Genomic DNA, 26,162 nt, shown 5'->3' with positions numbered 1-26,162 from the left:
GACTTAACTCCACATCACGACTCGTCCAGCTGCGCTACGCGGAGAGGCTGAGATTTATCAAGATTGTACGGAGGAAAACACCCGAATCCCGCTCGTTATATACTTTAAAGGATTTCACTTTGATTTAAGTGTGTACACATTTCTTTTTGGCTCTTTAAATTGTTTTTTTTCCTCCCTTTACGTTACCGCCGCCTCACTGAAAATTGAGATGAGGACTTTGTGGTTGTTGTTCCTGGTCGGGCTGGCCATCAGCGAAAAGGTACGTTTTCTTTTACTTCACACCTACAATTAAAGTTTGTACCTTAATTCCTAAGTTATAATGTTGGTCTTTTCTGTTTTTGTCGAAAAAAAGCAGTCACTTTCCTATTGAACAACCTTTCTAACCGGTCCGGCCCGGACTATTAACTTTATTCAAAGCAGCTACGAATAAGTGTTTGTTAAAAAAAAAAAACTAACAATGAGTGTTTGCTTGACGAATATTCATCAAAAGCGTTTTCAGTCCATGTATTAGTGCTTGGGTTGGTGTCAAGTTCACACTAGGCCAGTCTGCTCTTTACTTTTTGTAAAAAAAAAAAAAAAAAATGCTAACCTCACCCATATACTTAGAATCAGCTTTAAGTTTATACAAGTTTAGTCCACTTGGGGCCTAAGGCCACTTTTTTCCCCCTCAAGAACAATAAAAAGCTATCTGTTTTCCCCTCTGCATCTGTAGCAAAGCTGGAAAACACCTGGAAACAGGCTGAGGTTGACCTTTTTCAGCGGAGGACAAAATAAGATCTAAAAGATAGAGGCCGGCAAAAGTATTTGGAAACAATGCCACCTTTCCTGATTATTCAATCACAGGCTTTGCTTTGTTAAAAAAGCTAGCCAGCTGAAACCTAAGATGGGTTTATAAAGTAAACCATCGACACTACAGTCTGTTTAAGGCCGTAGCACCTTTATGTGAGTCTTGGAAAGGAATCTTATTTTGGTTAAGCAGTCTTTTAGATGCCTCACTTCCTGAGATCCCAGTCCTAAAATTGCTGGGTGTGTTGGCTTGTCGTATATTCAAACCGTCTTTGTTGGCAAGTGTAGCTGTAGAATGGCTGGTTAGTCAACACAGCGATGTGCCTCCAATGTGAATGACGAATGTTGAGAGAAGTCTTTCAGCTGATGTCAAGATCTGAACTAGGGTTTTTTTTTTCGTCTTCTGGATGGATGACTCATGGCGAGTCCCTCTGGGCTAGCCCAGGCAAGCTTGGAGCTGCGTGGGCTACATGTAGAACATTTGGGAGCCATCGTAGGACACCTGCTTTTATTGTTGATCTTACTTTGTAAACAAGAGATGTATTGGATTTATTTTTGGTAATACCACATAAAAATAATGGAGTATGTTTACACTGCAGGCCATGGTGGACCAAATTAGATTTTTTCAAAATCCAATTTTTTTCCAGCTACCTGTTTGGACTGCAAGTAAAACATGATTTTTACCAGACTGCAGTATAAAGGCACACAGACGCCATTGTGGACTCTATGTCACTTGCACGCGCAGTCCGATAAATTAAAAACAAAAGAAGTTCACTGGATTCCGTAAATGAACAAGGAAGTCACTAGACTACCTTGCAATATAAAAGTTGCTACACCTTAAAAAAGGGTTTTATGTGAAAATAAATTAATGCAATACGACGTACAAATGGCTATATATACATACAGTGTATATATATATATATATATATATATATATATATTAGTGTAATATGTATGTATGTGTGTATATATATATATATATATATATATATATATATATATATATATATATATATATATATACAGTATATATATATATATATCCATCCATTTTCTGCCGCTTATTCCCGTTCGGGGTCGCGGGGGGCGCTGGCGCCTATCTCAGCTACAATCGGGCGGAAGGCGGGGTACACCCTGGACAAGTCGCCACCTCATCGCAGGGCCAACACAGATAGACAGACAACATTCACACTCACATTCACACACTAGGGCCAATTTTAGTGTTGCCAATCAACCTATCCCCAGGTGCATGTCTTTGGAAGTGGGAGGAAGCCGGAGTACCCGGAGGGAACCCACGCATTCACGGGGAGAACATGCAAACTCCACACAGAAAGATCCCGAGCCTGGATTTGAACCCAGGACTGCAGGACCTTCGTATTGTGAGGCAGACGCACTAACCCCTCTGCCACCGTGAAGCCCATATATATATATATATATATATATATATATATATGTGTATGTATATATATATATATATATATATATGTGTATGTATATATGAATCTTTGGGCACCTCACGATTCGATTACGATTCAGGAGCTCCGATTTGATTAAAAATCATTTATTGATGCATCTTTATGTTCATTGATGCAGTTTTACACTTTTTGTTTCACTAAAAGAGCGGTTATTACTTGAAACTTTAAATAACTGTACATTTGTAATAAGAAACAGTAAACTGATTCCCACATTTATTAAATTCACGCATACTTGCGTAATGGAAATGTGTGCAAAACTGGAACATAAGTGTCCTAAAAAAAGGAGCTGGTCGGATCTCTCAGTGAGGTGGCTCGTTGCAGTAAGCCAAATTTTAGAACTGCCTGCATAACTTTAATTTACAATAAATAAATCGATTATTGCTTATTGACATTTACTAATCAATTGTATAATTGTCCATGCCCAATTGCAATGCATTTGAAAATTGATTATTTCCTCTACCTCCACTGTTTAACATTTAAGGTATTGATGGGTAATATGGCCTACAATCCATATTGCGATATATATATTGCATCCTTTTGCGATAACAATATATGTCACAATATATTTTTTTCCATATAAATGAGTTGTAAGAGAGCAATTTAAAACAGGTCAAATTGAGTAATTTCCTGTTTTCGGATGTGTACACTTAGTGTAGTGTTTTGTAGTTGTGTTCTCTCGCTAGACTCTTATTAATCTACTTGCTAATTTCCTGTAGACAGCTAGTTACTCTCCACTGCAGCTCCAGCTACACTTCTGTTAAAGGTGCCATTTGTATTACTGTGGCCAGAAATGGCACTGCAATCACGGTCAAAATTCTCTAGTCTCCTCCCACTCTCCATGACCCAGGTTGCCAGCTACCCATCCGAATCCTACTCCATGAAACTTCAAAATGGCAATCGACAAGTCCTACACTGTAGGTTTCTCTTGTTTATGCTTCTTGCAAGATGTAATTCTGCCACATTTTAATAATGTCGATTAGCAGAATGTATTTGTAAAGTTGCGCAGCAATTTTTTCGTCGGGATTTGGCACAGATTGTTGGCTTTACTGTGCTAAAATGTCTTGTTTGACCGCACGGACCACCATTGAAATAATTATACATAATATGATATATATTATATATCGCATAGGCCTACTTTGATGGCAAGCCAAGGCCAACAGTAAAATTACCGCCACATTTCGTTCAGCACAACCCCATGTTGCATCCAACCTGATGCACTGCATTCTTTTCCATGTACGCACATCACCATCTTTCAGTGCAGAGTGCAATTCTATTCTATTCTGAGCCAACCCAGGTTACGCAAAAACCATGTTACACATAATTCATATAGCCTACTACCATGTCAATACACAATGTAGAAAATCACTACCTGTAATGCATGATATAGTGCCAAGCAAATACCACCCCATATGTGCCTGATGCACATACAGTACCAGAAACCGCAATTAGCCCTGCTAATGTTGGAACACATTTCCTCAGTGTAACAGCATATTGAGAACAAAATAGGCACTGACACTACCAATATCCACATGGGTTTTATTTGTTGAAAATATGTTTCCCTGTCAGTTGGACGACACATCGACATACAGGCTAACGGGCATATATTGCCCCCCAAAGCCTCCCCGATACAAATGCTCATTTTGTTCCTGGCTTTGTCATGAATAAGTTGAGAATTGTATTGACGCCTTTTAAATTTACTTAAGTCTGACATGTTTAGTACTTTACCAGTGGCAGTAGCTAGACAGAGGTGGCGGTGCGTAACTGGCAACCTGGATTTGACACACTCATGGATGTTTTAATTGGTCAAACAATGGAGGGCGGGGTATTGAAATGAAAACAATAACAATATTCAGGGCTGTAAAAATAATTTGGAAATGAGCATATCCCGACTGAACTGTTGTTATCAGTTATAAAGGTATTCGAAAAGAAGATTATAAAGTGGGGCAAAAAAGTATTTAGTCAGCCACCAATTGTGCAAGTTCTCCCACTTAAAATGATGACAGAGGTCTGTAATTTTCATCATAGGTACACTTCAACTGTGAGAGACAGAATGTGAAAAAAAATCCAGGAATTCACATTGTAGGAATTTTAAATAATTTATTTGTAAATTATGGTGGAAATCAAGTATTTGGTCAACCATTCAAAGCTCTCATTGATGGAAGGAGTTTTTGGCTCAAAATCTTACGATACATGGCCCCATTCATTCTTTCCTTAACACGGATCAATCGTCCTGTCCCCTTAACAGAAAAACAGCCCCAAAGCATGATGTTTCCACCCCCATGCTTCACAGTAGGTTTGGTGTTCTTGGGATGCAACTCAGTATTCTTCTCCCTCCAAACACGACGAGTTGAGTTTATACCAAAATGGATACATGGATGATACAGCAGAGGATTGGAAGAATGTCATGTGGTCAGATGAAACCAAAATAGAACTTTTTGGTATAAACTCAACTCGTCGTGTTTGGAGGAAGAAGAATACTGAGTTGCATCCCAAGAACACCACACCTACTGTGAAGCAAGGGGGTGGAAACATCATGCTTTGGGGCTGTTTTTCTGCTAAGAGGACAAGACTATTGATCCGTGTTAAGGAAAGAATGAATGTGGCCATGTATCGTGAGATTTTGAGCCAAAACCTCCTTTCATCAGTGAGATCTTTGAATGGTTGACCAAATACTTATTTTCCACAATAGTTCACAAATAAATTCTTTAAAATTCCAACAATGTGAATTCCTGTATTTTTTTCACATTCTGTCTCTCACAGTTGAAGTCTACCGATGATGAACATTACAGACCTCTGTCATCATTTTAAGTGGGAGAACTTGCACAATCGGTGGCTGACTAAATACTTTTTTGCCCCACTTTATATGATGACATGACAATAAATTATTACATATGGCACCTTTTAAAGTGTGCTAAGCACTTACTCCTTTGTTGTTTCACTGCTCTTTCTTGCTCGTTGTGTTGCATGTTAAGATAGTCACTGGTCTCCGGTGATAAAGTAACCTGAAATAAATGTATTTTATTTGCCACGATGGAGGCAAGGATTAGTATTATAGAAGCGGCTCCACACTGTTCAGTTCACAGTTCAGTTCAGTCGCGTGGGCAAGCTACACTAATTGCAGCAGTAATGTTCAGCAAAATTCAAGGGACAGTGAACAGTTTTTGAAAACACTCTATAATATTACAAAATGTGCTGGCTGATCGGATTCATTATGGTCGTTTACAAACAACCATGTCTTACTACTTATCCCTAACTTAGTGGCCAATGCAATACTGTAAGTAAGCTATTGGGCCTGTAAAGTAGCAGGGTTGTTCTGTGCTTTGTTTTTGGCTACCAAACACAAATTATGACACATCCTTATTTAAGTATTGCTAAATTCGTATTTTGTACCCATCTGTGAGTGCCATGCACTCATGTGGACACAAGCCAGCTGACTCTCTGGATTTTGTTCTTTGTTATTGGTGAATTTTCACACTAGTGTGATACTAAAACTGAGATGTTACCAATGCCAACCCCTCTACATTATGTTACAATAATTTATAATGACTTGTATCTTCAAAGTCTAGATTGGCGCCACCTCACAATTTTTTGTCAACACAAAGTAAATAATTTGATCAGGATCCCAGCTGACTTTACGCAACAGATGGGGTACACCCTGTGTCAGTCCCAGGTCAAATATAGATAAACAACATTTCACACTTATGGACAATTTAGAGTCTCCAATGAACCTAACATACATGGTTTTGGAAGTACTCGAAGAAGAGACAATATCATAAAGATGATGGTCATTGGTTGAACACATTTGTCATTGCGGCATGTTGTTAAGTTAGAGCAGTGACAATGATACAGATGTGTGCTAATGTTTGCTTACCCTGTTGCCAGGGTGCTGTAGTGTTGTATTTCAGTATCCCTTTTGCTGCAAAGGCATGTTTTCTTACTGCATTTAGACAAAAGACTAAGGAAGAATACCAAATATGCTACTTTGATAGACACGGATTGAATTCTGTCGGTCCTACCAGGCAACTGTTCGCCTCAAATCAAACGGTGCCATATTTCGATGCCATTGTTTTACGTTACATCACGCACGGTTGATTGCAATCGGGTGAAAACTCAGTTGGACTGCCTCAAGGTAATGTTGCAACCTTTCATGCAAACAAAGAAATAAGGCCCTCAAAAGTGCATTATTAATGCTCCACTTTTCAAATTGCGCAATCTGAATGCCAATTTACATTGTGAAGTGAAGTGAATTATATTTATATAGCGCTTTTCTCTAGTGACTCAAAGCGCTTTTATATAGTGAAACCCAATATCTAAGTTACATTTAAAGTAGTGTGGGTGGCACTGGGAGCTGGTGGGTAAAGTGTCTTGCCCAATGACACAACGGCAGTGACTAGAATGGTGGGAGCGGGTATCGAACCTGGAACCCTCAAGTTGCTGGCACGACCACTCTACCAACCGAGCTATACCGCCCCATTGGAATTGCATTATCAATTTTTCATTGTGATTTTAACACCTCCAAATCTGGTAATCAAAACTACAACTAAGACACACGTTACAATCAAACAGCTGGTGTGTAACAAGAACAATACTTTAAATTAAGCTTGGCCTGTCAAACGATGATTTCTTTTTAAATTTCATTTTGAAATTTAGATTAATCACAGGTGATTACTCACTTCCATAATTAAATTTTGCTGAAGAAAAGCCCCCAATATTTGTAAACCAATTCAGTTTTCTTGTTCGATTGTCACCCAGGAATGTCTTTAAAACATTTGTATTGAATGCATTTCATTTATTTGCACAAAACTTGATAACAGTTCTTTCAGGTTCTATTTTGGAGTGAATTTACCAGCAAGCACACCAGTAGGAGTCTCCTCACTCATTTTTGTACTGACATGTGCACTGATCTTAGCACTGATCTTATATCTGACCGTACTGTGGTTAAGGTTGAAGAGCTTTTATTATGGTCAAAATACATTGCATGATTAATATAAGTGTCTACATGTAGTGATTTGTGTGATCATTTTTTGTGATAATTCATGAGTTATTGTTGAACGTCCTAATCCAAACACTTTGTATAGGGTTCAACAAAAGAAAAGAATGGCACATTAAAAGACTACTTTTGGCAATGGCAACAGAGTGCAGCCTATTCACTACTACTGACTAATAAGAAAATGTCAATAGAAGCACACATTAAAAACCCCTTAAATGCATATTTTTTGGATACTCAATGCCTTTGAAAGTTGTTACATTTAAATTCAGTTTTTACATTATTTAAGAAAAAAAATACAGTCAAAGTATACAGTATTGTAGTTACAAAACGCACAGTTACAAATCATGTCTTGTCAAAGCATTTTCTGGTGCTGTAAAATGTGTAAGTCAAGCCCATTTCTGATCACGTTGCAATTCAAATCTAACAGTTTAAATTGGAGAAAATAAATCTTCAAATGCTGAACTACAAATAGGTGTGGGTTTGTAGTTCTGCTATTCATGGGCATACTGTAGTGTGTCATGGTGCTGCTATATAATGCTGGTGATGACAGCCTTGTTGTTTACTTTAAGAGGTTACACAACCATGCTTCCATCCTGCTCAGTCTATATAACTGACTTGTAGCCCATGGGAGGAATATTTTACTGAATATACTATAAGGCCTATTGGTAAAAAGTAATTATTTATTGCAAGAGTAAAATTGTGCATTGAGCCAACTGCACTCGCTTTTAGGCTGCTATACGTATGTGCAGAGTTTTACTGTTGTGATCGAGCTTTTTCCAGCACACTCTTCTCGTCATAACGGCGCACCAGGCTACCAGATGGGTATATATTCTATGGTGTGTGTGTGTGTGTGACGCCATGTATGTTTTCCAGATGTGTGCTTCTCTTATAATAAACCCACATGCATTATAGTAACTTTCTGGCACAGGGGCAAGAAGGTGAAACGTTTTTGTTGCATTTCTATTCTGTTATACTGTCCTTGCAATAAATCTTCTATAGTAGTTTTGCAATATGTCTGAATGTGTCTTTTACTAATCTGTCTTTTATCTATTTGGTCATATATTTATGTACACTTACTGTATGATAGGAACAATTTGAAAGATGGACGGCAGTTTCATGCACTTCAGTTGATAAAATAACCCGAGGTCACAGTAAGACTAGTCTTGATCACCATAAAAGGGAATTCTGCTTTCACCACATGCTGTATTAACTGTTCCCTCTACACCAGGAGAGTCTATCCAGTAAGTAGTGTGAGCTGAACACAGTGGAGATTGCTTTTTTTTTTTAGGGAAAGCATTAGTAAATTTCAATCACTTGCAATCCTCCATCCTTTGGCAATAGAAAATTCCTCAAACATCTTTTTTCCTGGGTGGTTAAAACGCCCTGCATAAAGCTTTAGAGGTATTGTTTTGGTTGCTATTGGCGTGTTAGCTAGCATGATTACACAACTGCACAGCAGATGTACATGGAATGAAGAATCTACTATTTGTTTTTGTTTTTGAAGTTATTCTTTCATTGGCTACGAGAATGTTTGGATCTCCCTTTTTTAATGCCAGTGATGTATTTTGCAAAATAATGCTGTGTCTATCTGTGTTGGCCCTGTGATGAGGTGGCGACTTGTCCAGGGTGTACACCGCTTTCCGCCCGAATGCAGCTGAGATAGGCTCCAGCACCCCCCGTGACCCCGAAAGGGACAAGCGGTAAATAATGGATGGATGGATGCTGTGCCATAGTGTTGTTTTTTGTCACGTCAGATTTTGCAGCCAAGTAGTGCACCCACTTTTTTCAAACTTAGAAATTATTAAACAACGATCAAGTCCTCTATAAGAAGTCCTTCTGGGATTTTGCAGGCTTTTTTAATAATTTGTCGAGACTATGGCCTTGTTCGCAATGCAGGTCAATTACAATTAGTTTGCCCAGATTTTTTCATGTCAATGTGAACAGTCCAATTCAGAATTTTTCAAATCCGACCAAGGCCTCTTTCATATATGGATATAAATAAAAAATGTATCCAATTTCCGATAAGCGCCTTATTTCTTCGCCAAATTAGATGTTTGAAAAATGAATATGTGATGAAAACTGATGAAAATAATGAACTTGCGTCAATGTTCCACCATTTCTGTCTTCGACTCCCCGCGCACATGTTTTTTGAATCAGACGTCAAAAGAAATGTCCCTCAAATACGAGTGCCAAATTTATTGTCCTTTTTCTTCTAAATTTTCTGGACGCAGTAATTTGGTTTAGAAAATGTTGACTGTAATTGCACAAAATACTTGAAAATGCTACAAATGTGGTAGGACTGACTGACTGAGACCTACTAGAACTGGAGCAATGGTTAAGGCCAGTAAACCCTGCATGTCTGCATGCGAGTCAGCTTGCCTTCACATTACACATCGGATTTTTTTTGTAATGTTAACGATTACACAAAAAGATCGGATTTGACAAGAAAATCTGATTTGGACATTCTGCCCTGCAGTGTGAACGTACCCTAAGATGCCTGAATTTGTAGATTCTTTTTCAAAGAGTTGCAGCAATGTTTTTAGGCTTATTTTTCTTTTTCAATAACATTGCATCAGCCTTTGACATTACCAATTTGTCATTTGTTTTACTCTAAGAGGCAGTTAATTTGACTGATAATGTATTTGGGTTGAAACATTTGAACGATGTACATGAATTTTAACTGTGACACTTGCTGACTCCTGTGCACATAGATCATGTAAAATGCCGACAAAAAAACAAAACTAGTTTTACTAATATTTTCCACATTTTGAGTTTATTTTAAAGTTACGCACTTAATTTATTTTGATACCTTTAACAGATCTGCAAGCCACAGTCAAGGTCAGTTGTCATGTTTGTCGACACCCTGCGGGCATGACTTGCGGTTAAAAGTGACGGTCAAGTGGTGACTCAGCTTGTGTTCCTCCACAATGTTGCACATGCAAAACAATTCACCACCACTGTCCTTAGCTGTCATCTTTGGTGACAAATGTGATGACTAACATTCTCATGTCTCATGTTAAGAGTCCATACACAGCTTTATTATAACAACATATCAAAGGGTAAAATACTCTTAAGCACCGAAGTTGCTACCATGGGTTGATTACATAGATAGATAGATAGTACTTTATTGATTCCTTCAGGAGTGTTCCTTCAGGAAATTTAACGTGGACCCCGACTTAAACAAGTTGAAAAACTTATTCGGATGTTACCATTTATTGGTCAATTGTACGGAATATGTACTGTACTGTGCAATCTACTAATACAGTGGTTCTCAAATGGTGGTACGCGTACCCCTGGGGGTACTTGAAAGTATGCCAAGGGGTATGTGAGATTTTTTAAAAATATTCTAAAAATAGCAACAATTTAAAAAATCCTTTATAAATATATTTATTGACTAATAGTTCATTAAAATATGAATGTAAGTTCATAAACTGTGAAAAGAAATGCAACAATGCAATATTCATTGTTGACAGCTAGATATTTTGTGGACATGTTCCATAAATATTGATGTTAAATATTTATTTTTTGGGGAAGAAATGTTTAGAATTACAATCCCCAAAGAGGGCACTTTAAGTTAATGATTACGTCTATGTGTAGAAATCTTTATTCATAATTGAATCACTTGTTTATTTTACAACAATTTTTAGTTATTTTTATATATTTTTTTCCAAGTAGTTCAAGAAAGACCACTACAAATGAGCAATATTTTGCAGTGTTATACAATTTAATGAATCAGAAACTGATGACATAGTGCTGTATTTTACTGTATCTCTTTTTTTCAAGCAAAAATGCTTTGCTCTGATTAGGGGGTACTTGAATTTAAAAAATGGTCACCGGGGGTACATCACTGAAAAAAGGTTGAGAACCACTGTACTAATATAACTTTCAATCATTTAATCAACAAGGAACTAAATCTGTGTCAAAGGGCAGACTTACTTTCCAAGTGAAATTTGTTGTAACGGAGAGATTACATAAATTGCAAGGTTTTGAAGAACATTTTTAATAAAGAAAGTATAATACCCAAGAATCAGGAGGTAGGTAGCTTAACAACAAAATAACCAGGCAAAAACACATTACGTTTGTTGGGTAATATTAGTTCAATATTTGTATTTATTATGATTACCATATGGGGATAGGTTAATTGGCAACACTAAATTGGCCCTTGTATGTGAATGTGAGTGTGAATGTTGTCTGTCTATCCGCGATGAGGTGGTGACTTGTCCAGGGTGTACGCTGCCTTCCGCACGATTGCAGCTGGGATAGGGTCCAGCACCCCCTGGGACCCCAAAAGAGACAAACGGTAGAAAATGGATGAATGGATGCATGATTACCATATGGTTACACTAGAATTGTTCTCCATACCCAAGAATAACATAAGGTATGGTCCTGCCATCTCAAAAGTGCAGATTTTAACCATTTGAATCATTTCTATAGTTTGAAAACATCCAACCGGCCGCATTGAAGTGTTTTATTATGTTGTATTATGCCCATGAAGCCCAGTGCTTTTTTTAGATAGATAGATAGATAGATAGTACTTTATTGATTCCTTCAGGAGAGTTCCTTCAGGAAATTTATGCAGTTTTGCAAAACCCATGTTACATGACTTCAAACTGAGACAGGATTGATTGCTTCAGTTGTATTTTACCGGAAGTAGGGCTGGGCGATATATCGATATACTCTATGTATCGCGGGTTTGTCTCTGCTTGATATAGAAAATGACTATATCGTGATATTCGAGTATACGTTCTCACGCAGTTGCTTTTATCAGCAGGCGTTACACTGCAGGCTCTTCTCGGTCTTTCCTGTCTCTCCTTCTTACAGACAGCAAGCGCACCTTCTTACATATGTAACATACTGTCACGTCATACGCCCTCGCATGAGAGGTAGCAGCATGGGTAACATTAGCTGTGATGCTAGCGGAATGGTGCGGGTGGTAATACGAGAGAAAGAAGGTGCCAATCTGGCAACAAATGGATTCTTAAGTAAAACAGCACAGGGTTCATCGTCTGGCGGTGGTTTGGCTTCAAGCGGTAAATTTGTCGAACAAGTATGCGGCCAAAGCGTTACAAAAAGTAGAACCACTGCTAATTTGTAGCATCATTTCAAAAGTCGCCCGCTAGAGAATGAAGAGTGCTTGAAACTGCATGTCAACATTTCCGTTCGGTACCATACCTAACAAAATGCCTTAGCAACCATTTCCAGATCGTATGAAAAAAATAGTCAACAACAGAATTCAATAACGTCCTTAGTAACCTACCACATAGCAAAGGACATACACTATTTGATTTGTTATTATGCAGCTCATTTTTATTTGAGAGTTATAGAAATTGTGACATCATGCACAAAAGTGCACTTTATGTATTTTAAACTATTTTGGTGGCGTTCTGTACAAAAAGTGCACTCTAATTTAGTGTTGTTTTGATATGTCATCTTAGTGACATCATGCATAAAAGTGCATTCATAGCTTGTTTTAAAATGTCTCTGACAATCTTGCACTTTGTTTTTTTGAAATGACATGAATGTTTGTGCCACTGCTTAATAACTGTTTAATAAATACAGTTTTGGTCAGTTGACTTAATTGTGGTTTCCCTCTCTGCATGAAAGTTTAAAATTAGCATATATTTATGCGGTATGAAGAAGAATGTTTTAATGTAGACACATAGAATCATCATACTGCTGTGATTATATGCATCAAGTGTTCATTCAAGGCTTAGGCAACATATCCAGATATACATCGTGTATCGTGATATGGCTTAAAAATATTGAGATATTAATAAAAGGCCGTATCGCCCAGCCCTAACCGGAAGTGAGTCTTGCTTTTTGAAGAAGCTAATTTTGCCAAACTGAACTTTTATACACTGAATTTCACAACACCTAGTTATTTAAATTAATTTTTCAGCATAATTAGATGTAAAAAAAAAAAAATCACAAGATTCAAACGCACAAAATATAGTTACATAAATTTGGGGTAAAAAAAAAAGTGAGTTCCGTTTGACCAAATACGTGCTGCATCACATTTGTTGGTAACCACATCTCTCACCTGGTGTTGTAAGCTCCTGACAAAGTGTATGACAAAGTATATGTATCATTTCACAATGTGAAGACACACATTTGTTTTGTGCATTCTAATAGTTGCTACCCTCTTAATTGGACAGCTTGTCATGCAATATTTATTGCTGCGTCTTCTCATTTGTTTTCAGCACCTGCTTTATAAGGAGCTCTATTCCCTTCCTTTCTCCGTGTTAGCACCTGTGTTACTGGAAGCATAGCATGCATACCAGACATGCATACTTCACGTCTCAATGGGCCACATTCATTCCTGTGTGTGTGTTTGGGGGGTCAGCTCCGTATTACGCTGCAATCGGTTTCAGTAACCGCATTGCTTCTGAAAATAAAAATTATCGAAACTATGCACTTCTTGTGTTCAATAGAAATAGGGGTTTTATGTTTCAACTGTTTAATGACTTTATGTGAGTGTGGATGACTCTTTCCTCTTCCTACAGCCATTTGAGTAGTGACACTGATTTTCCTCCCTCAGATGCTGGTCTTTTCCCAGTCACTCTCATTCATAGGAGATGACATTTACATTGAGGATCAAACATCGGGGGACCTCCCAATAGATGATGAAGATGGGGATGACTACGGCTCAGGTTCGGGATCCGGAGATTATGGTAAGGATGATGATGATGATTTCTAGCCAGCACACAGGTGTGGCCTTTACCTAAAACAGAAAGTACATTTGTATTATTGTTATTTGGACTTGGTTACACCTCATGAATAAGTAGTGCTTTTTTGTCTTGGGGGTGATATGCACTAGGTGGGGTGTTTTAAAAGCGAGCTAATGTAAAGTTAATTTTACTTTGTATTCAAAATGAGTCATCTTGCCTCCCAGCTAAAGATGTGCCCTAGCATTTTTAGTGTGATTAGAGGACGAAATTGTGGTTTTGTCAAATCTGGGTGTACTTAAAGCCTGCTTGCGTATCCAAGCAACTATGGTGTAAACATTTTCTTACGCCACTTGATGCCAAAATGATGTTGTCTCTAACTGTTGAAATTACTGTGCAAAAATCCTGTTCTAATTATCTTTTTCATGGTGGGCCTTTTTGACATGACATATAATAATAAGTAGCAGGGGAGATCGTTAACTATATTACGGTATCAATAGAACCATCCACGCTGAAGTCATAATTGCGTCACTGTTGTTTTTCTAGATAGGTGGATGGATAAACTTTAGTAATCCTCTAAAAAAGAGGAAATTCATTCCATAGTGTAAAAACATAAAACACACAGAAGAAAGAAATTAACAAACTAAAGAAATGGTAGACTGGTCAATCTACATTCCCATCCTCACCGATGGTCATGAGCTTTGGGTTATGACCGAAAATAATTCTCTAAAAAAGAGGAAATTCATTTTCCTTAGTGTAAAAACATAAAACACACAGAAGAAAGAAATTGGTCATGACCTTTGGGTTATGACCGAAAGGACGAGATCAGGAGTACAAGCGGCCGAAATGAGTTTCTTCCGCCGGGTGGCGGGGCTCTCCCTTAGAGATAGGGTGAGAAGCTCTGTCATGCGGGAGGAGCTCAAAGTAAAGCTGCTGCTCCTCCACATCGAGAGGAGCCAGATGAGGTGGTTTGGGCATCTGGTCAGGATGCCACCCGAACCCCTTCCTAGGGAGGTGTTTCGGGTACGTCCGACCACGGGGAAGACCCAGGACACGTTGGGAAGACTGTCTCCGGGCTGGCCTGGGAACACCTCAGGATTCCCCAGGAAGGGCTGGACGAAGTGACTGGGGAGAGGAGAGTCTGGGCATCCCTGCTTACGCTGCTGCTCCCGCGACCCGACCTCGGATAAGCGGAAGAAGATAAATGGATGGAGAAATCGTTTGAAAAAAACAAGATATCTTTAAATCTCAGTACTATAGACAGAGTTGACATCGTCAGGTTACAATAAATCACATTCGTAGATGTAATAATAGATGATAAAATAAAATTGGAAATGTCATGAAAAATATATAGGCAAGAAATATGTCTTCATAAATAAATAAACATATGTACTGGACAGAAATCACTGTATTTTCTACTGCTCGCTAGTGTTACCATATCTTAAGTATTGTGTAGAAATATGGGGAATTAACTGCCAAAGTACCCTTCATTCACTAACCGTCAGAGGTGGGTAGTAACGCGCTACATTTACTCCGTTACATCTACTTGTGTAACTTTTGGGATGAATTGTACTTCTAAGAGTAGTTTTTATGCAATCAGGTCGCTACTCGCTACTTTTTTTCATCGATCTGTTAATGCACGCTTTGTTTGTTTTGATTTTGTCAGACACGCATTCAAAGTAGGAACTACGCATGCCTGCGTTTCACCAATCACATGCAGTCACTGATGACGTTGGACCAATCAAACAGAGCCAGGTGGTCACGTGACCGTCACACGTAGAACCCGACATGTTGAAAAACTTATTGGGGTGTTACCATTTAGTGGTCAACTGTACGGAATATGTACTGTACTGTGCAATCTACTAATAAAAGTTTCAATCTATCAATGAATCAATCAAAAGTGTAAACGAAAAAAGACACTTTTTATTTCAACCGTACTTCCAACCCTAAGCCAAAAACTGATCGCACAGTTCCTGTCTTCACAATAAAAGTGCCACTCCGTCGCGCCTGCGCTAACAAAATAAGAGTCTCCGAAAGCCAGAGCAAACAAGCTAGCAGGCTACGGAGTTTGCCGCCAATGTATTTCTTGTAAAGTGTATAAAAACGAATATGGAAGCTGGACAGATAAGATGCCAAAAAACAACGACTTTCATGATGTATTAGACAGGAAGGAGGAACTTTTTTTCTCCTCCATTTGAAAACCGGGACGTTATCAGCACTACTGTCAGGTAATACACCAAATTATATTTTTGTCTTCATTAAAGATAGGAATCTATATGTTAAACATGCATGTATATTCATTAAAATACCTTTAACATGTGAACAAAAACGGCAAAATAAATAAATATAAATTATATACTGTATATATAAAGGTATGTATATATATGATATGTGTGTATGTATATATGAGGTAGATCACCTCGACTTGGTCATTCATTAAGTAATTGATAAACGTTGAAAATCTTATTGGGGTGTTACCATTTAGTGGTCAATTGTACGGAATATGTACTGTACTGCAATCTACTAATACAAGTTTCAATCAATCAATCAATCAATCAATGCCTACTGAGCCTATGGTGCTGTTAAGTTATTGTGTCTCAATTTGCCTTAATTTTTTTTTTTTTTTATGTATTATTATTTAATATATAATATTGTTTTAGTTGCTTAAGAGATATTCCTGGCTGTGAATTTGCTCATTGCTATTTTTATGATTTTGTGTATTATTTGTTGCCGTAATCATTAAACAAACAGGTTACTCATCAGTTACTCAGTACTTGAGTAGTTTTTTCCCAACATACTTTTTACTTTTACTCAAGTAAATATTTGGGTGACTACTTCTTACTTTTACTTGAGTAATAAATCTCTAAAGTAACAGTACTCTTACTTGAGTACAATTTCTGGCTACTCTACCCACCTCTGCTAACCGTGTCACAAAAGAGATCAACTAAAATACAACATAATGTTGGATATAGAGAACACTTAAAGCCTTTGTTTATTGAATCAAAATTATTGAAATTCAATGTTTTGGCACATTTGCAAACAGGTAAAATTATGTAAATCAAGATAGTCTTAATTATTCTATTTTGTGAAGCACAACTTAACCTTTTATATATGAGAACATTTTCATTTATTAATTCTTTATTTATTTACTCATGTATTTTTTATTTTTTATTTATCTGTTTGTGTTACAGAGTGAGTGTCATGACCTTCGTGACACTTTTGGACTAGTTTTTTTTTTATCATGTATGGTGTTTGTAGTCCTGTCCAGCGCTCTTATGTTTTAGTCTTCACTGACTCCCACACCTGTCACTGATTGGCAACTTAGACACACCTCTTCCTGGTTGTCAATCAGGCTCTTATAAACGTCGATGGTGCATGGCTGGATTATTGTTCTCCGTTCATAATCAATGCTGCTCTGCTGAGGGGTTTATTTTCTACAAGTTTTGTTCCCATGCATTTCCTTGCTGCACTTACTATAACTTTGTAATCACGTGCACTTTAACCTGCATATGCCTGCCGCGCTCTGCATCCTTGGGGTCACGCTGCAATCATCGCCTCTCCAACCGTTACAGAATGATCCTGTAGCGACCTCAATCTATCAGATGGTGGAGGAGCTGGTCACCCGGGAGAAGGCCCGTTTTTTAGAGCGGCCACAATTTTTAACAATCATGTTAGCTTCCCACATGTCCAGACTCCTCTGCTCCTCATTGATATCCCTCAGACCTATCCTTGTCATCATGTCATTGGATAGGGCAGATCCAATTGCCCGAAAAAGAGATGACCCGAATATAAGAGCGTTAGCGCAAACAATTTCCTATTCTGTGTACTGCGTTTGCGCAAACAATTTTCTATTTTTTGTACGATCTGTAATCTACAATCAAAAGTAGAAAATCTACAATCACAGAACGACACACAAGGGATTTTCCTGATGATATAAGAAAGTTCGGAGAAGAAGTTAAGATTTTTAGAGAAGACAACACAGCTGACAGGATTTGAAGATCGTGCTAGTGTAGAATGCAACATTGTGCCAACAGTTGAATGCCAAGCAACAAAAAAACACCGATCTGGAGAACAACAATATTCTGGAGAATATCAAAGAGGAGATGTTAGCATGCGCCAACAGTTGAATGCAAAAGCAACAAAATAACATTGAAGAAGAAGAGCGAGATCAGTTTACATGACAGAATGACATACCGGTAATCATTTTAGGGGTGCCTATCCATCCTTGATCTTATGCCAGCGCAGTTGACCACAGAGGAGAACCAGATGACATGGATGCTGCTTCAACCGAGCAACAAGTGCTCACTTTTCTGCAATCAAAGGAAATTGATGTCGATATTAACGCGATTGATGTGTGCATTTCACTGAATAGAAAGAACACTACCATGCCAGTCATCATTGTAAAGCTTACCAACAGGAAATCCAAAAGGGCAAATGCTGAACAGGGAAAGAAGCCAAAGGGTAGAAGTGTATACAATAATGAGCAACTTACAAAACACAATGCTGACATCGCCAAGAAGGCATGTGACTTGATGAAGCAAGGGAAAATTCAGTGAACACTAAGTGCCAACTGCAAAACCTACATCAACCTGAATGGAGGTCCAGAGGCAAAAGAACTTGCTGTCAAAGACAGCAAGGATGTGGACAAATTGTAAAGTAGACAGCGCTTCAACAACAACAATAATGCAGTCTGATGGAAAAAAAGAAGATTAAACCTGGTTGTACGTTTGACACCCCTGATTCACATCCAGATGCAACGTTTTTTTCTCCCATATCAAGACTAATTGTTTTTATTATACAGATGAACAATATACAGCAATAGCAACATTAAATCCGACAACTAACAGTCAATTAGTAATCTCAACATCCGCTTGTATGCGAACTACAACAACGTGAAGCATTTTTTTGGACATTTCAACAGACCCTTTACAGTGATCACTATTTCAAAAACATGGATGAATGCTAACAAAGGAACATTTTTTATCTGAAAGGATATGAATTAATTTACACCAACAGAACCAAGGAGAACCAAGGAGGAGGAGCTGTGTACATGATGAAGAATAACGTAATAAAAACACGTCATTTGCTATTGATAATATTTTATAATGTTTGACCATTGACATTTGTCATGAAAAAAGCAAACATGTATTGGCCAGCTGTATATACACACTACAATACCTAAATCAAACATTGATTCATTTGACAACTGGAGTAAGGCAACTTTTACTGAAATTATTAAAGGCATTTTATTTTGTGGTGATTTCAACATTGACTTAAACCTTAATAAGTAAAAGACTGACATCGATACAATGTATAGCAATAGTTGAAAGCTTAAAATCTTAAGGCCAAGCAGAATCACGGAACACTGCCACACTTATTGATGATATTTTTATTTTGAAAAAGCGGTCTGCTCATATCCGACTGTTTTCTTAATCTATGGCGGAAACTACAAGAGGAACACTAAAGACAAAATGACACTCCGAAGACTGCACAGGAAAAGTATTAACGTTATTAGGAGTGATCTGAGAGGACAATATTGCGATAATGTATACAGTGAAAATGATGTAGATGAACACCTCAATCAAACATTAAAACAATTGACAACTGAATTAAGGCAATGTTTACTGAAATCAGTCAAAAAGTAATTTTCTTTTGTGGTGACTCCAACATTGACCTCTTAAACCCTAATGAGCAAAAGACTATCATAGATACAATGTATAGCATACGTTTATAGCAGGGGTCGGCAACTTTTACCACTCCTCAAAGAGCCATTTTGAGCCGTTTCACAAAATAAAGAAAACAATGGGAGCCACAAAACTCTTTTGAAATTTAAAATGAAATAACACTGCATAAAGAGTTTTTTTTTTCTGCTTCGTGCCATGTGTAAACCAGGGGTCTCAGACATGCGAGTTTAATATGAATGCTGCTTGACAACATTACACTTGCCAACCCTCCCATAGTTTCCGGGAGGTTCCTGATTTCTCAAGGCAGCTATTCTCGCGAATTTCTGCTGAAATTCACACAGATAACAATAATAAGGACTTGCTATGAAGGCACGGCCTTTGACGCCTTCTACAACATGCACAAACGGCTTGCCAGCCCAGTAACATGCTGTATGTGGCTTCCGGAGATACACGTACACGACTGCAAGGCATAGTTTTTCAACAGCCATACAGGTCACACTGAAGGTTGTGATATAAACAACTTTAACACTCTTACTAATATGCGCCACACTGTGAACCCACACCAAAGAAGAATGACAAACACATTTCGGGAGAACATCCTCCCTGTAACACAACATAAACAGAACAGAACAATTACCCAAAATCCAATGCATCCCTAACTCTTCCTGGCTACATTATACACCCCCGCTAGCACCAAAACCCGCCCACCCCCCTTCGTGCGTCGGTTGAGGTGGGCGGGGTTTGGTGCTAGCGGGGGTGTATAATGTAGCCAGGAAGAGTTAGGGATGCATGGGATTCTGGGTATTTGTTCTGTACTGTTTATGTTGTGTTACTTCGTTGGACATCATAAAAAGCGCAGGAAGCAATACGCAAACGTCCACAGAGCTAAACATATCTTGTGGTATACCCCAGGTATCAAATCTGGGACCAAAATTGCTCAATCTTTATATAAACGTTGGTAAAGTTGCAAAGTTAGTATTTGACAGATGACACAACTGTGTGTTGTTCAGGCGAGAACACACAGCAGCCAATACAAATATACACAGAAGAAATTATTTAATATTTAAGAGATGGTTTGACAAAAGCAGATTATCCTTAAATATCAATAAAACTGAAATAATGTTATTTGGTAAAAGTAGAATAGAAACACAAATACTAATAGATAGAGTAGACATTGAAAGGGTTAAATAAATCAAGTTAGATGATAACATGATAAAATTAACTGGAAATATTATATTAAAATGTACAACAAAGTGGCAAGAAACATTTCAGTAATAAGTAAATTAAGTAAAATATGGAGGGCAGCACCGTGGAACAGGGGTTAGTGCGTCTGCCTCACAATACGAAGGTCCTGGGTAGTTCCGGGTTCAATCCCGGGCTCGGGGTCTTTCTGTGTGGAGTTTGCATGTCCTCCCCGTGACTGCGTGGATTCCCCTCCAGGTACTCCGGCTCCATCCCACCTCTAAAAACATGCACCTGGGGATAGGTTGATTGGCAACACTAAATTGGCCGTAGTGTGTGAATGTGCATGTAAATGTTGTCTGTCTATCAGTGATGGCCCTTGATGAGGTGGCGACTTGTCCAGGGTGTACACCGCCTTCCGCCTGATTGTAGCTGAGATAGGCACCAGCGCCCCCCGCGATCCCAAAAGGAATAAGCGGTAGAAAATGGAAGTAAAATATGTTCTGGACAAAACAAATCACTCAATATTCTTCACTGCTCGCTAGTGTTACCATATCTGAGTTAATGTGTCCAAATATGGGGAAATAACTACAAAAGTACATTTAAGTCACTAACCGTGTTACAAAAAAGGTCAGAATAATACATAATGTTGGATATATAGAACACCCAAACACCCCATTTGACCTGCGAGAGTCCTGACAAGATTTATTTCTAAAAAGAAGCGCCTATAGAGACACTCCATCTTTGGATAAAATGATGTTTTCACAGAGGAGTACGTAAACCAAGGTTGCCCTAAGTTCAGCTTGGGGGTGCTACTTATGAATCGGTGCTCTCTGTTTCATTTTACTTTGTCACATTGTGGAAATACAATTAAGAAGAGGAACATTAATGACAAAAAAGGAACCTCAAAGATTGCACAGAGAAAAATATTAACACTATTAGGAGTGAACAATATTGGGACAATGTATGAAAATGATGTAGATGAAGCGTATGATAATATTTTTTTCATCAATACTGCGACCAAAATTATTAAATCTTTATATAAACAATATTTGTAAAGTTACAAAGTTAGTATTTGCAGGTGACATGACTGTTTCTTTCAGGAGATAACATACAGAAGCTAATACAAAAATACACAGATTGTTTGATAAAAGCCGATTATCCTTGAATATTAGTGAAACTAAAATAATGCTATTCGGTAACAGTTGAATAGAAATGCATATACAAGTAGATGGAGCAGATATTGAAAGGGTAAAATAAATCAAATTAGATGATAAATAATAGATGATACAATGAACTGGAAACCTCATATAAAAATATACAACATAAATGATTAAGAAATAAGTCAATAATGAGTGAAGCCAACTATGTTGTGAACAAAAAAATCACTCCATATTCTCCACTGCTTGCTAGTGTTACCATATCTAAGTTATTGTGTAGAAATATGGGGCAATAACTACAAAAGTACACTTAAAAAATATTTAATATGAAATAAAAAATATAAACAAAGCAAACTAGAACCTGCTCCCCAAGAATGTACAACAAGTATTCTCAACAAAAGAGAACTATAACCTTAGTGAAACTTCTAATTTAAAACATCTGTATGCATGTACAACACTTAAGATATGTAGCAAATCAGTATGTGGAATTAAATTATAGAATGGATTATGTAAATAAGTCAAACAAATTACCAAAATGATCCAGTTTAGGAAACTGTTCAAACACAAATTGTTCACAAAGTACAAAAAGAATCCTGAAAAACATATTGAACCTTATCAAAAAATGTAATAATCTTATTCATCTCATAATGCAAACCATAAATTACTTTACCATTTAGTTTTGAGAACTTTTTTTAATGTATATCCTCAGGTTTAGTCTAGAGACACTTCATCTTTGGATAAAACTTTGTTTTCACAGAGAAATACATAAACTAAGGTTGTCTAAAGTTCAGCTTGGGTGCTCATTGTTTCGTTTTATTTTATTTCACATTGTGGAAATAAAATTAAATCTTGAAAAAAAACAGCAAAAACGCACACCATAAGGTACACACAGAGCAAAGAAAGTTTCTCTATCAATTTTATAACTCACTGTATTTTTCATTATAGCGTTCCTCCATCTTGTACTGCCATGTGACATTTCACGTGAAAGGCACATAAGTGTTCCCACAACTTTTCTGTCATATTTTCCCAAACATTGAATGTGGAGACGAGCATTAAAACATGTCCATGACAACAAATGTAATGGTTACATATGTGTAGACTAAATGTAAAACACTGGAAAGTGACTCACGAAAATCTGTTGTACAGACAAAGAAGACAAGGAGACTATAAACATCACAGAGTACTTCAATGTGGCCGAGACCGAAGAAACGCTTCCAACAAAGTCGGCGGTGGACCCTGCTAACAATCCAACAACCAAAGTAAAGGACGCAGATACAACATCGTTCACAAAGGACACCGAAGCGAAGGAGGTAAAAATTCTTGTAATACTATTACTGCTGCTGAAAGCCTTTATTCTCGTTTATAACGGCCGCTTGTGCCTTTTAGGTGCCGGATAAGGACCAGGTTGCTGATTCGGTCACTCATTCTCCCAGTCTGAGCACCACCTCGGAGCCCGACAGCCCGAAAGAAGCGGAGGAGGACAACAGCCTGGATAGGTGGGACTCGTCCTCCAAAACCAAAGTCAAAGACAACAAAGACAACAATGGAGTTCTGACCAATGAGATCCCCGATAGTCATGGCAGCAGAGTATATTACTCTCCTGATGATGTAACATCTGAGAGCATGTGGGAGAGGACGGAGGTGCTGGCAGGTATGCACATATTAGATCAAGTAGGCTACTCTCACGGGAAAGAATCCAGAATGTAACATTTCACTTCTTTCTTGCAGCGGTGATAGCATGCGTGGTGGTTGGATTGCTCTGTGCCATCTCCTTGCTGATCCTCCTTGCCTACCGCATGAAGAAGAAGGACGAAGGCAGCTACGATCTAGGCGACAACAAACTGTCCACAGCAGCTTATCAAAAAGCGCCCAGCAAGGAGTTTTACGCCTGAACGGACCAATAGAGACTCAGAATGGAAACCAGTTTAGACTGAGCAATGGCCCGATTCCATCTTTATTTTTGCAGTCTATCTTTACACATCTCAGTCTCTTGTCGGCACAGTTGTCAGCGTTTGTGATGGACATAAGCACACAAGATGTGTGAATTAAATTTACTATATTATTGCAATCCTCAATAGCATCAGTAAGAAAGAAAAGGTCTCGATAGAGGATCACAGCCATTCTAGTCGAAGAAAAGTCTATTCCACTATGTGCCTTACAATCCCACACTGCCTACCTATGATGGACTTGCTTCTGCAGCTGATAATAATATTAATAACAAGTAATGAGAATGTTGGCTGAAACCAAAGAGTGGGACAGCTTTAGTGTGGTTAGAATGCTCTCATAAAAAGGTACCATATATGACGAGTTTTCCAAAAGTTTAGTCCTTCCTCCCTTTTTTTGTTCAAGGTCAGATTTCATGTGTTGTTACATTTCATTTATTGCTTTTTGCTTTGACTGTAAGAATGTGTTAGTTTGCAGCCATGACAAGTGAATATCTTATTCCGTATGTCCATTTTTTGGTATGCGTAATTTGGTTGCCCTGCAGGTACTTTTTTTTGTCTTATAAATCTTTTATTGTAATGGTTCAATAGCAAATGTCTTTGAGAATTGTAGCTTGTTTTTGATGAAGTTTTTTGTATCGTTTCTTTGGAGATTTTGATATCCCAATACCGTTTAAAAAAAGAAAACAATTCCTTTCTGTATATTGTCTTTGCACAGACACAGAATGTCAGCCATGTCGTGACATTATTAATATTTACAGGACTATCTTATGTGATGACTGAGTGCAGCAAAGCCAAACCACATTCCTTTGTGCCTGCCAACTGTATGCAGCTATAATAACAGGTTTGGCCGGTGTTCCGCAATCCCGAGAGTCTTGGACTTTCTGCACAAAAAGGTATTTTAGGAAAAAAAACAACTCGGCTGTAGGTTGCCCATGTTCTAATGCAGTTCTTTTTACTTATTCTGGCATGTATCTATCTTGGCATTTACTCTGATGCAAATTGTACGTCGAAATATGTTCATGTTTTGTTTTGAGGATGTATTTTGGAGCAGCTAATTTTGTTTTCAATTTCCTATGTTTTCAAAGTTAGCTTGTAGCTTGAACCGCTGAAAAAATGGGGGAAAAATTTGTTTGCTAAAACATGGAGCGTGTTTCTTTAATAAACCTTCTGTAGTAGAAGGAAATCATCTCTTTTCAGGTTTCACTGTTAAAAAAGTGTAGTTTAATTTCAAGTACAGTACCATGATTTTTTTTTTTTTAAACCAGTTTTGTTTCAGTTAAAACTTCGATTTTAATTTTTGGTTAGTAGTAGGGGATGTTTACAAATTTTCTGTCAACTTGCCAGGCCTTTTTTCAACATGATTTGTAGAAATCCGGTGAATTACCTACATTTCATGGCTAGAATAAAACAATGTAATGAACATTAACCGTTTGATTTACTCCCTCTAATTAAGACCGTAAGGATCTGCGTTGATAGAACCAAAGCTCCAGGTCTTCACTGGCATGGTGCAAAGAACCACATTTTAGCCTCAAAAAGAAAGAAAAATGTTAGTAATCAATCTCAAGGAGTGGTCAAGTCCTGCAACATTCATTGGAGAATATTTATAATGTGTGTTGATTTATAATTTAGTTTCTAGAGCAACAAGCGGTAAAAAATGGATGGATGAAATCAATAATTGTTATTTGTAACAATTATTACAAATTATAATTGTTATATTGGTGTGTGTGTATATATATGTTACAAATTATAATTGTTATATTGGTGTGTGTGTATATATATGTATATGTACTGTATGTATATGTATGCATACATGTATGTATATATATGTGTGTATATATATATATATATATGCGTATGTATGTATATATATATATATATATATATATATATATATATACACACACATCAGCCACCGATTGTGCAAGTTCTCCCACTTAAAATGATGACAGAGGTCTGTAATTTTCATCATAGGTACACTTCAACTGTGAGAGACAGAATGTAAAAAAAAATCCAGGAATTCACATTGTAGGAATTTTAAAGAATGTATTTGTAAATTATGCTGGAAAATAAGTATTTGGTCAACCCATCAAAGCTCTCACTGATGGAAGGAGGTTTTGGCTCAAAATCTCCCGATACATGGCCCCATTCATTTTTTCCCTAACACGGGTCAATCATCCTGTCCCCTTAGCAGAAAAACAGCTCCAAAGCCTGATGTTTCCACCCCCATGCTTCACAGTAGGTATGGTGTTCCTTGGGATGCAACTCAGTATTCTT

The 26,162-nt window shown here is 37.7% G+C and overlaps 1 protein-coding gene across 1 annotated transcript; it reads left to right on the top strand.

Annotated features, from left to right (window-relative positions):
* The first annotated feature begins 32 nt into the window (after nt 1-32).
* Nucleotides 33-25,314, top strand: LOC133562069 (syndecan-2-like). Its single transcript, XM_061915896.1, has 5 exons — nt 33-259; nt 13,790-13,922; nt 23,089-23,252; nt 23,329-23,593; nt 23,671-25,314. Exons 1-5 carry the CDS (start codon nt 209-211, stop codon nt 23,832-23,834), a joined length of 777 nt encoding a protein of 258 aa, XP_061771880.1. The 5' UTR covers nt 33-208; the 3' UTR covers nt 23,835-25,314.
* Nucleotides 25,315-26,162: the final 848 nt, after the last annotated feature.

Source organism: Nerophis ophidion, linkage group LG11, assembly GCF_033978795.1.
Source record: "Nerophis ophidion isolate RoL-2023_Sa linkage group LG11, RoL_Noph_v1.0, whole genome shotgun sequence".
Lineage (NCBI taxonomy): Eukaryota > Metazoa > Chordata > Actinopteri > Syngnathiformes > Syngnathidae > Nerophis > Nerophis ophidion.
Note: the sequence above shows the minus strand (reverse complement) of the source record. Positions and strands in the feature narration are given on the sequence as shown.